The 16713-nt window shown below is 36.7% G+C and overlaps 1 protein-coding gene across 1 annotated transcript in view; it reads right to left on the reverse strand.

The window, feature by feature from the left end:
* Positions 1-10225: 10225 nt before the first annotated feature.
* Positions 10226-16713, reverse strand: part of LOC109875774 (desmin-like) — a gene marked incomplete at its 5' end in the record, with an annotated part of 10265 nt that continues 3777 nt past the window's right edge. Inside the window, 6 exons of the mRNA XM_031805562.1 lie at positions 10226-10769; positions 12565-12603; positions 13075-13160; positions 14403-14482; positions 15044-15264; positions 16076-16201. Coding sequence (XP_031661422.1) covers positions 10728-10769; positions 12565-12603; positions 13075-13160; positions 14403-14482; positions 15044-15264; positions 16076-16201 — 594 coding nt within the window. The remainder of the gene's footprint in view (positions 10770-12564; positions 12604-13074; positions 13161-14402; positions 14483-15043; positions 15265-16075; positions 16202-16713) is intronic.

The raw sequence follows: 16713 nt of genomic DNA on the forward strand, positions 1-16713 counted from the left end.
TACCTCCTGTTATTATGAAGACTAGTATTACCTCCTCCTGTTATTATGAAGACTAGTATTACCTCCTCCTGTTATTATGAAGACTAGTATTACCTCCTCCTGTTAATATGAAGACTAGTATTACCTCCTCCTGTTATTATGAAGACTAGTATTACCTCCTGTTATTATGAAGACTAGTATTACCTCCTGTTAATATGAAGACTAGTATTACCTCCTCCTGTTATTATGAAGACTAGTATTACCTCCTGTTATTATGAAGAGTAGTATTACCTCCTGTTAATATGAAGACTAGTATTACCTCCTCCTGTTATTATGAAGACTAGTATTACCTCCTGTTATTATGAAGACTAGTATTACCTCCTCCTGTTATTATGAAGACTAGTATTACCTCCTGTTATTATGAAGACTAGTATTACCTCCTCCTGTTATTATGAAGACTAGTATTACCTCCTGTTATTATGAAGACTAGTATTACCTCCTCCTGTTATTATGAAGACTAGTATTACCTCCTGTTATATGAAGACTAGTATTACCTCCTCCTGTTATTATGAAGACTAGTATTACCTCCTCCTGTTATTATGAAGACTAGTATTACCTCCTGTTATTATGAAGACTAGTATTACCTCCCTGTTATTATGAAGACTAGTATTACCTCCTCCTGTTATTATGAAGACTAGTATTACCTCCTGTTATTATGAAGACTAGTATTACCTCCTCCTGTTATTATGAAGACTAGTATTACCTCCTCCTGTTATTATGAAGACTAGTATTACCTCCTGTTATTATGAAGACTAGTATTACCTCCTGTTATTATGAAGACTAGTATTACCTCCTCCTGTTAATATGAAGACTAGTATTACCTCCTCCTGTTAATATGAAGACTAGTATTACCTCCTGTTATTATGAAGACTAGTATTACCTCCTCCTGTTATTATGAAGACTAGTATTACCTCCTGTTATTATGAAGACTAGTATTACCTCCTCCTGTTATTATGAAGACTAGTATTACCTCCTGTTATTATGAAGACTAGTATTACCTCCTGTTATTATGAAGACTAGTATTACCTCCTCCTGTTAATATGAAGACTAGTATTACCTCCTGTTATTATGAAGACTAGTATTACCTCCTGTTATTATGAAGACTAGTATTACCTCCTCCTGTTATTATGAAGACTAGTATTACCTCCTCCTGTTAATATGAAGACTAGTATTACCTCCTGTTAATATGAAGAGTAGTAATACCTCCTCCTGTTATTATGAAGACTAGTATTACCTCCTCCTGTTATTATGAAGACTAGTATTACCTCCTGTTATTATGAAGACTAGTATTACCTCCTGTTATTATGAAGACTAGTATTACCTCCTGTTATTATGAAGACTAGTATTACCTCCTCCTGTTATTATGAAGACTAGTATTACCTCCTGTTATTATGAAGACTAGTATTACCTCCTGTTATTATGAAGACTAGTATTACCTCCTGTTATTATGAAGACTAGTATTACCTCCTGTTATTATGAAGACTAGTATTACCTCCTCCTGTTAATATGAAGACTAGTATTACCTCCTCCTGTTATATGAAGACTAGTATTACCTCCTGTTAATATGAAGACTAGTATTACCTCCTGTTATTATGAAGACTAGTATTACCTCCTGTTATTATGAAGACTAGTATTACCTCCTGTTATTATGAAGACTAGTATTACCTCCTGTTATTATGAAGACTAGTATTACCTCCTCCTGTTATTATGAAGACTAGTATTACCTCCTGTTATTATGAAGACTAGTATTACCTCCTCCTGTTATTATGAAGACTAGTATTACCTCCTCCTCCTGTTAATATGAAGACTAGTATTACCTCCTGTTATTATGAAGACTAGTATTACCTCCTGTTATTATGAAGACTAGTATTACCTCCTGTTATTATGAAGACTAGTATTACCTCCTGTTATTATGAAGACTAGTATTACCTCCTCCTGTTATTATGAAGACTAGTATTACCTCCTGTTATTATGAAGACTAGTATTACCTCCTGTTATATGAAGACTAGTATTACCTCCTGTTATTATGAAGACTAGTATTACCTCCTGTTATTATGAAGACTAGTATTACCTCCTCTGTTATTATGAAGACTAGTATTACCTCCTGTTAATATGAAGACTAGTATTACCTCCTCCTGTTATTATGAAGACTAGTATTACCTCCTCCTGTTATTATGAAGACTAGTATTACCTCCTCCTGTTATTATGAAGACTAGTATTACCTCCTCCTGTTATTATGAAGACTAGTATTACCTCCTGTTATTATGAAGACTAGTATTACCTCCTGTTATATGAAGACTAGTATTACCTCCTCCTGTTATTATGAAGACTAGTATTACCTCCTGTTATTATGAAGACTAGTATTACCTCCTGTTATTATGAAGACTAGTATTACCTCCTCCTGTTATTATGAAGACTAGTATTACCTCCTGTTATTATGAAGACTAGTATTACCTCCTCCTGTTATTATGAAGACTAGTATTACCTCCTGTTATTATGAAGACTAGTATTACCTCCTCCTGTTATTATGAAGACTAGTATTACCTCCTGTTATTATGAAGACTAGTATTACCTCCTGTTATTATGAAGACTAGTATTACCTCCTGTTATTATGAAGACTAGTATTACCTCCTGTTATTATGAAGACTAGTATTACCTCCTCCTGTTATTATGAAGACTAGTATTACCTCCTGTTATTATGAAGACTAGTATTACCTCCTCCTGTTATTATGAAGACTAGTATTACCTCCTGTTATTATGAAGACTAGTATTACCTCCTGTTATTATGAAGACTAGTATTACCTCCTGTTATTATGAAGACTAGTATTACCTCCTGTTATTATGAAGACTAGTATTACCTCCTCCTGTTAATATGAAGACTAGTATTACCTCCTGTTATTATGAAGACTAGTATTACCTCCTGTTATTATGAAGACTAGTATTACCTCCTCCTGTTATTATGAAGACTAGTATTACCTCCTGTTATTATGAAGACTAGTATTACCTCCTGTTATTATGAAGACTAGTATTACCTCCTGTTATTATGAAGACTAGTATTACCTCCTCCTGTTATTATGAAGACTAGTATTACCTCCTGTTATTATGAAGACTAGTATTACCTCCTGTTATTATGAAGACTAGTATTACCTCCTGTTATTATGAAGACTAGTATTACCTCCTGTTATTATGAAGACTAGTATTACCTCCTGTTATTATGAAGACTAGTATTACCTCCTCCTGTTATTATGAAGACTAGTATTACCTCCTCTTGTTATTATGAAGACTAGTATTACCTCCTGTTAATATGAAGACTAGTATTACCTCCTGTTATTATGAAGACTAGTATTACCTCCTGTTATTATGAAGACTAGTATTACCTCCTGTTATTATGAAGACTAGTATTACCTCCTGTTATTATGAAGACTAGTATTACCTCCTCCTGTTATTATGAAGACTAGTATTACCTCCTGTTATTATGAAGACTAGTATTACCTCCTCCTGTTAATATGAAGACTAGTATTACCTCCTCCTGTTATTATGAAGACTAGTATTACCTCCTGTTATTATGAAGACTAGTATTACCTCCTGTTATTATGAAGACTAGTATTACCTCCTCCTGTTATTATGAAGACTAGTATTACCTCCTGTTATTATGAAGACTAGTATTACCTCCTGTTATTATGAAGACTAGTATTACCTCCTCCTGTTATTATGAAGACTAGTATTACCTCCTGTTATTATGAAGACTAGTATTACCTCCTCCTGTTATTATGAAGACTAGTATTACCTCCTGTTATTATGAAGACTAGTATTACCTCCTGTTATTATGAAGACTAGTATTACCTCCTGTTATATGAAGACTAGTATTACCTCCTGTTATTATGAAGACTAGTATTACCTCCCTGTTATTATGAAGACTAGTATTACCTCCTGTTATTATGAAGACTAGTATTACCTCCTGTTATTATGAAGACTAGTATTACCTCCTGTTATTATGAAGACTAGTATTACCTCCTGTTATTATGAAGACTAGTATTACCTCCTCCTGTTATTATGAAGACTAGTATTACCTCCTGTTATTATGAAGACTAGTATTACCTCCTGTTATTATGAAGACTAGTATTACCTCCTCCTGTTATTATGAAGACTAGTATTACCTCCTGTTATTATGAAGACTAGTATTACCTCCTGTTATTATGAAGACTAGTATTACCTCCTGTTATTATGAAGACTAGTATTACCTCCCTGTTAATATGAAGACTAGTATTACCTCCTGTTATTATGAAGACTAGTATTACCTCCTCCTGTTATTATGAAGACTAGTATTACCTCCTCCTGTTATTATGAAGACTAGTATTACCTCCTGTTATTATGAAGACTAGTATTACCTCCTGTTATTATGAAGACTAGTATTACCTCCTGTTATTATGAAGACTAGTATTACCTCCTGTTATTATGAAGACTAGTATTACCTCCTGTTATTATGAAGACTAGTATTACCTCCTGTTATTATGAAGACTAGTATTACCTCCTCCTGTTAATATGAAGACTAGTATTACCTCCTGTTATTATGAAGACTAGTATTACCTCCTGTTATTATGAAGACTAGTATTACCTCCTGTTAATATGAAGACTAGTATTACCTCCTGTTATTATGAAGACTAGTATTACCTCCTCCTGTTATTATGAAGACTAGTATTACCTCCTGTTATTATGAAGACTAGTATTACCTCCTGTTATTATGAAGACTAGTATTACCTCCTGTTATTATGAAGACTAGTATTACCTCCTGTTATTATGAAGACTAGTATTACCTCCTGTTATTATGAAGACTAGTATTACCTCCTGTTATTATGAAGACTAGTATTACCTCCTGTTATTATGAAGACTAGTATTACCTCCTGTTATTATGAAGACTAGTATTACCTCCTGTTATTATGAAGACTAGTATTACCTCCTGTTATTATGAAGACTAGTATTACCTCCTGTTATTATGAAGACTAGTATTACCTCCTGTTATTATGAAGACTAGTATTACCTCCTGTTATTATGAAGACTAGTATTACCTCCTCCTGTTATTATGAAGACTAGTATTACCTCCTGTTATTATGAAGACTAGTATTACCTCCTCCTGTTAATATGAAGACTAGTATTACCTCCTGTTATTATGAAGACTAGTATTACCTCCTGTTATTATGAAGACTAGTATTACCTCCTGTTATTATGAAGACTAGTATTACCTCCTGTTATTATGAAGACTAGTATTACCTCCTGTTATTATGAAGACTAGTATTACCTCCTGTTATTATGAAGACTAGTATTACCTCCTGTTATTATGAAGACTAGTATTACCTCCTGTTATTATGAAGACTAGTATTACCTCCTCCTGTTATTATGAAGACTAGTATTACCTCCTGTTATTATGAAGACTAGTATTACCTCCTGTTAATATGAAGACTAGTATTACCTCCTGTTATTATGAAGACTAGGATTACCTCCTGTTAATATGAAGACTAGTATTACCTCCTGTTATTATGAAGACTAGTATTACCTCCTGTTATTATGAAGACTAGTATTACCTCCTGTTATTATGAAGACTAGTATTACCTCCTCCTGTTATTATGAAGACTAGTATTACCTCCTGTTATTATGAAGACTAGTATTACCTCCTCCTGTTATTATGAAGACTAGTATTACCTCCTGTTATTATGAAGACTAGTATTACCTCCTCCTGTTATTATGAAGACTAGTATTACCTCCTCCTGTTATTATGAAGACTAGTATTACCTCCTCCTGTTATTATGAAGACTAGTATTACCTCCTGTTATATGAAGACTAGTATTACCTCCTCCTGTTATTATGAAGACTAGTATTACCTCCTCCTGTTATTATGAAGACTAGTATTACCTCCTGTTAATATGAAGACTAGTATTACCTCCTCCTGTTATTATGAAGACTAGTATTACCTCCTCCTGTTATTATGAAGACTAGTATTACCTCCTGTTATTATGAAGACTAGTAATACCTCCTGTTATTATGAAGACTAGTATTACCTCCTCCTGTTATTATGAAGACTAGTATTACCTCCTGTTATTATGAAGACTAGTATTACCTCCTGTTATTATGAAGACTAGTATTACCTCCTGTTATTATGAAGACTAGTATTACCTCCTGTTATTATGAAGACTAGTATTACCTCCTGTTATTATGAAGACTAGTATTACCTCCTGTTATTATGAAGACTAGTATTACCTCCTCCTGTTATTATGAAGACTAGTATTACCTCCTGTTATTATGAAGACTAGTATTACCTCCTGTTATTATGAAGACTAGTATTACCTCCTCCTGTTATTATGAAGACTAGTATTACCTCCTGTTATTATGAAGACTAGTATTACCTCCTCCTGTTATTATGAAGACTAGTATTACCTCCTGTTATTATGAAGACTAGTATTACCCCCTGTTAATATGAAGACTAGTATTACCTCCTGTTATTATGAAGACTAGGATTACCTCCTCCTGTTAATATGAAGACTAGTATTATCTCCTGTTATTATGAAGACTAGTATTACCTCCTGTTATTATGAAGACTACTATTACCTCCTGTTATTATGAAGACTAGTATTACCTCCTCCGGTTATGAAGACTAGTATTACCTCCTGTTATTATGAAGACTAGTATTACCTCCTCCTGTTATTATGAAGACTAGTATTACCTCCTGTTATTATGAAGACTAGTATTACCTCCTCCTGTTAATATGAAGACTAGTATTACCTCCTGTTATTATGAAGACTAGTATTACCTCCTGTTATATGAAGACTAGTAATACCTCCTGTTATTATGAAGACTAGTATTACCTCCTCCTGTTATTATGAAGACTAGTATTACTCCTGTTATTATGAAAGACTAGTATTACCTCCTGTTATTATGAAGACTAGTATTACCTCCTGTTATTATGAGACTAGTATTACCTCCTGTTATTATGAAGACTAGTATTACCTCCTGTTATTATGAAGACTAGTATTACCTCCTCCTGTTAATATGAAGACTAGTATTACCTCCTGTTATATATGAAGACTAGTATTACCTCCTGTTAATATGAAGACTAGTATTACCTCCTCCTGTTATTATGAAGACTAGTATTACCTCCTCCTGTTATTATGAAGACTAGTATTACCTCCTGTATTATGAAGACTAGTATTACCTCCTCCTGTTATTATGAAGACTAGTATTACCTCCTGTTATTATGAAGACTAGTATTACCCCCTGTTAATATGAAGACTAGTATTACCTCCTGTTATTATGAAGACTAGTATTACCTCCTGTTATTATGAAGACTAGTATTACCTCCTGTTATTATGAAGACTAGTAATACTCCTGTTATTATGAAGACTAAGTATTACCTCCTCCTGTTATTATGAAGACTAGTATTACCTCCTGTTATTATGAAGACTAGTATTACCTCCTGTTATTATGAAGACTAGTATTATCCTCCTCCTGTTATTATGAAGACTAGTATTACCTCCTGTTATTATGAAGACTAGTATTACCTCCTCCTGTTATTATGAAGACTAGTATTACCCTCCTGTTAATATGAAGACTAGTATTACCTCCTCCTGTTATTATGAAGACTAGTATTACGTCCTCCTGTTATTATGAGACTAGTATTACCTCCTGTTATTATGAAGACTAGTAATACCTCCTGTTATTATGAAGACTAGTATTACCTCCTCCTGTTAATATGAAGACTAGTATTACCTCCTGTTATTATGAAGACTAGTATTACCTCCTGTTATTATGAAGACTAGTATTACCTCCTGTTATTATGAAGACTACTATTACCTCCTGTTATTATGAAGACTAGTATTACCTCCTCCGGTTATGAAGACTAGTATTACCTCCTGTTATTAATGAAGACTAGTATTACCTCCCTCCTGTTTATTATGAAGACCTAGTATTACTCCTGTTATTATGAGACTAGTATTACCTCCTCCTGTTATTATGAAGACTAGTATTACCTCCTGTTATTATGAAGACTAGTATTACCTCCTCCTGTTATTAATGAAGACTAGTATTACCTCCTGTTATTATGAAGACTAGTATTACCCGACCCTGTAATATGAAGACTAGTATTACCTCCTGTTATTATGAAGACTAGTATTACCTCCTGTTATTATGAAGACTAGTATTACCTCCTGTTATTATGAAGACTAGTATTAACCTCCTCCTGTTATTATGAGACTAGTAGTACCTCCTGTTATTATGAGACTAGTATACCTCCTGTTATTATGAAGACTTAGTATTACCTCCTCCTGTTATTATGAAGACTAGTATTACCTCCTGTTATTATGAAGCTAGTATTACCTCCTCCTGTTATTTAATGAAGACTAGTATACCTCCTGTTAATATGAAGACTAGTATTACCTCCTCCTGTTATTATGAAGACTAGTATTACCTCCTCCTGTTTTTATGAAGACTAGTATTACCTCCTGTTAATATGAAGACTAGTAATACCTCCTCCTGTATTATGAAGACTAGTATTACGTCCTCCTGTTATTATGAAGACTAGTATTACCTCCTGTTATTATGAAGACTAGTAATACCTCCTGTTATTATGAAGACTAGTATTACCTCCTCCTGTTAATATGAAGACTAGTATTACCTCCTGTTATTATGAAGACTAGTATTACCTCCTGTTATTATGAAGACTAGTATTACCTCCTGTTATTATGAAGACTACTATTACCTCCTGTTATTATGAAGACTAGTATTACCTCCTCCGGTTATGAAGACTAGTATTACCTCCTGTTTATTATGAAGACTAGTATTACCTCCTCCTGTTATTATGAAGACTAGTATTACCTCCTGTTATTATGAAGACTAGTATTACCTCCTGTTATTATGAAGACTAGTATTACCTCCTGTTATTATGAAGACTAGTATTACCTCCTGTTATTATGAAGACTAGTATTACCTCCTGTTATTATGAAGACTAGTATTACCTCCTCCTGTTAATATGAAGACTAGTATTACCTCCTGTTATTATGAAGACTAGTATTACCTCCTGTTAATATGAAGACTAGTATTACCTCCTCCTGTTATTATGAAGACTAGTATTACCTCCTCCTGTTATTATGAAGACTAGTATTACCTCCTGTTATTATGAAGACTAGTATTACCTCCTGTTATTATGAAGACTAGTATTACCTCCTGTTATTATGAAGACTAGTATTACCTCCTGTTATTATGAAGACTAGTATTACCTCCTGTTATTATGAAGACTAGTATTACCTCCTCCTGTTATTATGAAGACTAGTATTACCTCCTCTTGTTATTATGAAGACTAGTATTACCTCCTGTTAATATGAAGACTAGTTATTACCTCCTGTTATTATGAAGACTAGTATTACCTCCTGTTATTATGAAGACTAGTATTACCTCCTCTTGTTATTATGAAGACTAGTATTACCTCCTGTTAATATGAAGACTAGTATTACCTCCTCCTGTTAATATGAAGACTAGTATTACCTCCTGTTAATATGAAGACTAGTATACATCCTGTTATTATGAAGACTAGTATTAACCTCCTCCTGTTATTATGAAGACTAGTATTACCTCCTGTTATTATGAAGACTAGTATTACCTTCTGTTATTATGAAGACTAGTATTACCTCCTGTTATTATGAAGACTAGTATTACCTCCTGTTATTATGAAGACTAGTATTACCTCCTGTTATTATGAGACTAGTATTACCTCCTCCTGTTATTATGAAGACTAGTATTACCTCCTGTTATTATGAAGACTAGTATTACCTCCTGTTAATATGAAGACTAGTATTACCTCCTGTTATTATGAAGACTAGTATTACCTCCTGTTATTATGAAGACTAGTATTACCTCCTGTTAATATGAAGACTAGTGTTACCTCCTCCTGTTATGAAGACTAGGAAGCTAGTACACTGGTATCCATTACAGTAAGCTTTAATCAGACAAGAAATGAAACAAGCTCATTAATTAACCCATCCCTGTTTTACTTTAGCAAAATGGCACCATATTCGCTATTTAGTGCACTACTTTTGACCAGAGCCCTGTTCGTTCCTGTTAAAAGTAGTTCACTATATAGGGGATAGGGTGCCATTTGGGATACAAATATATATAAAATAACCAAGGAATAGAATAAATTGTATTCTCTTTTGAAGATACAGTATATCTTTATTTCAAATCATTTGCCACTGTGAAACTATTGTGAAGCAAAGAGACCCACTCACACACAGACGTGCACTACAGAGATCCATCTCTTGACCTTCTGGAGATCCATTCTAGCCATGCATGTTCTGTTCTGGCCAGGGCCTGACTTGACTTTCACTCCACCTTGTTCCCACCTTCTGATTACTGTAACTTAACATTGTCTTTCTTCTTATGTTCTTCTGCTTCAGAGATGGGTCATATAACATCTGATTAGTTGGAGTTCACGAGTTATAAACATTCCTATGAAGGATATAACCCTTCATAAGGTGGTTATAACACTTCGTAAGGTGTTCATAACTCACTCCCTCTCAAAAAATAGACCTTTTTTTTAAAACGAGGCTTTGCCTTAGAAACGGCAGCTAGAGAACCCCTCGTATCTTTGTATGTAAACATCCATTTTTTTCTCCCTAATTTAAGCCTGTTGTTGCTGTTGTTGTTGTTTACATGATGTCCTGCTGGTGCTGTGTAGATTCACTGACCACCTGCGGGAGGAGAAGAGAGTCGGTCAGGGTGGATAGGTCAGGCACAACAAACAGATGGCTTCTAGAGACACAGTACATTATGGTTTATATTGACACGTTATTTCGACACGTTGTCCCTTTGAGACCATAGTCTCTTTGACAAGGGAGCCTTTGATTCGTTCAATTAAAAACAATATAAAATACAACAGTCCCCTCATATAAATACCTTGGCATAGTTAAATTAAAATATATATTTTAAAATGTGGATCGATGACGAAGTTGTCATTTAAAACACATGCACGAACTAACCACAGGAGACTGGTGGCTCTTAAATTAGGGAGGACGTGCTTGCGGTAATGGCACGAACTAACCACAGGAGACTGGTGGCTCTTAAATTAGGGAGGACGTGCTTGCGGTAATGGCACGAATTAACCACAGGAGGCTGGTGGCACTTAAATTAGGGAGGACGTGCTTGCGGTAATGGCACGAATTAACCACAGGAGGCTGGTGGCACTTAAATTAGGGAGGACGTGCTTGCGGTAATGGCAGGAGTGGAATAGGTGAAATATAGGTGTGAAATATAACTAACACATGGTTTCCATGTCAATTTAAACTCTCTAATCTATGGATTTCACATGACTGGGAACTCAGATATGCATCTGTCCATAAAGAAAATCAGCCGCTTCCTGCTACAACAGTCGTTTACAACATCAACAATGTCTACACTGTATTTCTGATCAAAATAATGTTATTTTAATGGACATGTTTTTTTTCTAATTTTTTTCTTTCAAAAACAAGGACATTTCTAATTGACTCCTTTGGAACGGTGGTGTGCATGGAACAGAAATCAGAGTATCAGATGCATTAGAGACCGTTACAGTTTGGACAAGACAGTGAATACACATCTGTAGTTTAATGTGAAGAATATTGTGTCCTACAGGGTTGGGTTTCCATCAATCCCAGTCAATTCAGGAAGTAAAATAAAATTCAAATTTTAATTCCAATTCTTCTAAATGTTTTTTCTTTAAGGAAAAATTTGATTTGGAATATGTACAATTCCTGAATTGAATTTAAAAGATATTGAACGCAATCCTGGTGTCCTCTGTAGGTTTTTTAACTGTGAGAGGAGGGTGAGGTGCTCTGAGGTGGGGTGGAGAGGACACGGTCATCAGGTCTAATACTGAGGGAGAGGACACGGTCATCAGGTCTAATACTGAGGGAGAGGACACGGTCATCAGGTCTAATACTGAGGGAGAGGACACAGTCATCAGGTCTAATACTGAGGGAGAGGACACGGTCATCAGGTCTAATACTGAGGGAGAGGACACGGTCATCAGGTCTAATACTGAGGGAGAGGACACGGTCATCAGGTCTAATACTGAGGGAGAGGACACAGTCATCAGGTCTAATACTGAGGGAGAGGACACGGTCATCAGGTCTAATACTGAGGGAGAGGACACAATCAGGTCTAATACTGAGGGAGAGGACACAGTCATCAGGTCTAATACTGAGGGAGAGGACACAGTCATCAGGTCTAATACTGAGGGAGAGGACACAGTCATCAGGTCTAATACTGAGGGAGAGGACACGGTCATCAGGTCTAATACTGAGGGAGAGGACACGGTCATCAGGTCTAATACTGAGGGAGAGGACACGGTCATCAGGTCTAATACTGAGGGAGAGGACACAGTCATCAGGTCTAATACTGAGGGAGAGGACACAGTCATCAGGTCTAGTACTGGGGGGGTGAGAATATGAAAAGTGAGTTAATTAAAAGGGTGGTTGGGTCCAAACTTGATATTTAAGCCGCACTTACACACAGAGCACTAGCTCCATCGCTCATAGAATATGTAATCTAGAACAAAAAATGAACATTGATTAAAAGCTGTATAAGGCTATGAGATATTTTTATCTGCCTTTATTAAGCTAGGCCTGCATGATCAGTTGTACTTTCCCCTGCGGACTGACTGTCAGCTGTGGGTTCCCAACGATACCACTCAAATGGCACCCTATTCCCTGGGACGGCAGGGAATAGGGTGCTAGTGGTTAGAGCGTTGGACTAGTAACCGAAAGGTTGCAAGTTCGAATCCCCGAGCTGACAAGGTACAAATCTGTCGTTCTGCCCCTGAACAAGGCAGTTAACCCACTGTTCCTAGGCCGTCATTGAAAATAAGAATTTGTTCTTAACTGAATTGCCTAGTAAAATTTAAATATAGTGCACTACCTTTCACGTGAACCCTGGTAGTGGTCTATATAGGGAACAAAGTGTTTACGTGGAACAAAGCCGATATTGGATGCTGTGTCATATTCTGTGTGTCGATTTTACCTCTCCATCGCGGGTCTCGATGGTCTTGATCAGGACAGTCTTCTTGGAGTGGACCTCTGCTGATCGTCCGACATCTGGGCTGGTCTCTGCGGATGGATCGGACAGAGTTAAGACAACCTTGTACGAACAGAATCACAAAACCAACCTAACATCAACCCAGAGTTGTTTATATATGATTCACTCTGCCTCAATCTAACATCAACCCAGAGTTGTTTATATGATTCACTCTGCCTCAATCTAACATCAACATCAACCCAGAGTTGTTTATATGATTCACTCTGCCTCAATCTAACATCAACATCAACCCAGAGTTGTATATATGATTCACTCTGCCTCAATCTAACATCAACATCAACCCAGAGTTGTTTATATGATTCACTCTGCCTCAATCTAACATCAACATCAACCCAGAGTTGTATATATGATTCACTCTGCCTCAATCTAACATCAACATCAACCCAGAGTTGTTTATATGATTCACTCTGCCTCAACCTAACATCAATAGCCACAGTTTAATATACCAATCAACCAATCAATCAACCAATCAATCAACCAATCAACCAATCAATTAACCAATCAATCAATCAACCAATCAATCAACCAATCAATCAACCAATCAATCAACCAATCAATCAACCAATCAATCAACCAATCAATTAACCAATCAATCAACCAATCAATCAACCAATCAATCAACCAATCAATCAACAAATCAATCAACCAATCAATTAACCAATCAATCAACCAATCAATCGACCAATCAATCAACCAATCAATCAACCAATCAATCAACCAATCAACCAATCAATCAACCAATCAATTAACCAATCAATCAACCAATCAATCAACCAATCAACCAATCAACCAATCAACCAATCAACCAATCAATCAATCAACCAACCAACCAATCAACCAATCAATCAATCAACCACCCAACCAACCAATCAATCAACCAACCAATCAACCAATCAATCAACCAATCAATTAACCAATCAATCAACCAATCAATTAACCAATCAATTAACCAATCAATTAACCAATCAATCAACCAATCAATTAACCAATCAATCAACCAATCAATCAACCAATCAATCAACCAATCAATTAACTTCAATCATCCTCTATCGTTATCGTTGAACTGATCTCAGTGATGCAAATATCCGAAATGCATCAATTCATGCTGTCAGTGTTTTCAGGTACAGCTGCTCCACCTCGTGGTGAAATTGTGATTCTGCTCTCACCATCCCTTTACTTTAAGTTACTGTACATGTCTTATAGGACTCTTTGGTGATTGGTCAGTTGTGAGGAAGTGTGTTTTCACTGGTCACCTCTGAATCCAACAGTGGAATATAATGAGGCAGCAGAGTGGGAGCCAGAGTGAGAAGACTGGGAGCCAGATACAGTGATTCTGGGGAAGAAAGAGAGAACACCAACAGAATAGTTATTTACAGGGGAAATAATTAGTTTATGATGATTTTAATGACGCACTTACAGACATGTCCTCACCCCTCTATCTTGCCTCGTCTGCCCCCCTCCCCCACCACGCTCTCTCTCTCTCTCTCTCTCTCTCTCTCTCTCTCTCTCTCTCTCTCTCTCTCTCTCTCTCTCTCTCTCTCTCTCTCTCTCTCTCTCTCTCTCTCTCTCTATCAATACGATCTATCCTTCTAGCTCTTCTCACTGCAGAAGCATTCAGAACCTATTCCACTTACTTCTCTCTCTAGTCCACTTCCTAATACTGTTTATCACCTGTTAGGCAGCGATCTCTATGTCCAGGGCTATCTGTCACTCTTCTCTATCCCTCCCCCTGTTCCTCCCCTACCCCTCCATCTTCTCTATCCCTCTCCAACACTCCTCCCTTCCCTCCTTCTTCTCTATCCCTCCCCTACCCCTCCATCTTCTCAGTCTCTCCCCCTGCACCTCCTTCCCTCCCTCTTCTCTATCCCTCTCCCTACTTATCCCTCTCTCCTACCGGCTCTCCTCTCCCTCCAGTAGCTTCCTGTAGGTAGCGATCTCTATATCCAGGGCCATCTTGACGTTGAGGAGGTCCTGGTACTCTCTGAGGTGACGAGCCATCTCATCCTTCATCTTGGCGATCTCAGCCTCCAGACGGGTGACGGAGTCCTGGTAACCTCCAGCCTCGTTTCCCAGACGATCCTCCATCTCCCTCATCTGCCTCAGCAGAGACTCGTTCTGTAGGAGAGAGAGAGAGAGAGAGAGAGAGAGAGAGAGAGAGAGAGAGAGAGAGAGAGAGAGAGAGAGATCATTACATAAACAGGTATCATAGTTAGATTGAGAGGTGAGAGGGGAGCTGGTGGAGAGGTGATTGAAGTGATGATAGGTTAGAGAATTGTCCTGAAGTGTGAACTACTCCCCACCCATTTCAAAGGCAAAGCATTGGATTGGTTTAAAACACGGCTAGAGGGAGTTTCTAGCACCAATCCTTTCCTATCAAATCCATGAAGGGAAGAAAACAAGAGTAAACTTGGTCCTTGAGGATCTAGAGTAGCATAAAGTAACAGTCCAATAGGATATAGAGTAGAATGTAGTAACATAGAGTAGAATGTAGTAATATAGAGTAGGGTGTAGTAATATAGAGTAGAATGTAGTAATATAATGTAGAATGTAGTAATATAGAATAGAATGTAGTAATATAGAATAGAATGTAGTAATATAGAGTAGAATGTAGTAATATAGAGTAGAATGTAGTAATATAGAGTAGAATGTAGTAATATAGAGTAGAATGTAGTAATTTAGAGTAGAATGTAGTAATATAGAGTAGAATGTAGTAATATAGAGTAGGGTGTAGTAATATAGAATAGAATGTAGTAATATAGAGTAGAATGTAGTAATATAGAGTAGAATGTAGTAATATAGAGTATAATGTAGTAATATAGAGTATAATGTAGTAATATAGAGTATAATGTAGTAATATAGAGTATAATGTAGTAATATAGAGTAGGATGTAGTAATATAGAGTAGGGTGTAGTAACACAGTACTCACTGTTCCCTTGAGAGAGTCGATCTCACAGGTGTAGGACTGGATCTGATGCCTGAACTCCATGCTCTCCTGTTTGGCCTGTCTCAGAGCATCGTTGTTCTTGTTCACAGCCTGGTTCAGGTCTGACACCTGGAGAGGAGGTGGAGACATGGGGTAGAATAGATGCTACAGTCACTGTGTAGTGGTGCCAATATAGTTAGCTTAGCTACTGTCACTGTGTAGTGGTGCCGATGTAGTTAGCTTAGCTACTGTCACTGTCTAGTGGTGCCGATGTAGTTAGCTTAGCTACTGTCACTGTGTAGCGGTTCTGATGTAGTTAGCTTAGCTACTGTCACTGTGTAGTGGTGCCTACTTAGTTAGCTTAGCTACTGTCACTGTGTAGTGGTTCCGATGTAGTTAGCTTAGCTCTTGTCACTGTGTAGTGGTGCCTACTTAGTTAGCTTAGCTCTTGTCACTGTGTAGTGGTGCCGATGTAGTTAGCTTAGCTACTGTCACTGTGTAGTGGTGCCGATGTAGTTAGCTTAGCTACTGTCACTGTGTAGTGGTGCCGATGTAGTTAGCTTAGCTACTGTCACAGTCCACATATCATATCCAATTTTAGCTTATTTAACAGTGCTTTACTTAAAGTACTGGCAGTCACA

This window comes from Oncorhynchus kisutch, linkage group LG26 (assembly GCF_002021735.2).
Source record: "Oncorhynchus kisutch isolate 150728-3 linkage group LG26, Okis_V2, whole genome shotgun sequence".
NCBI classification, from domain to species: Eukaryota; Metazoa; Chordata; class Actinopteri; order Salmoniformes; family Salmonidae; genus Oncorhynchus; species Oncorhynchus kisutch.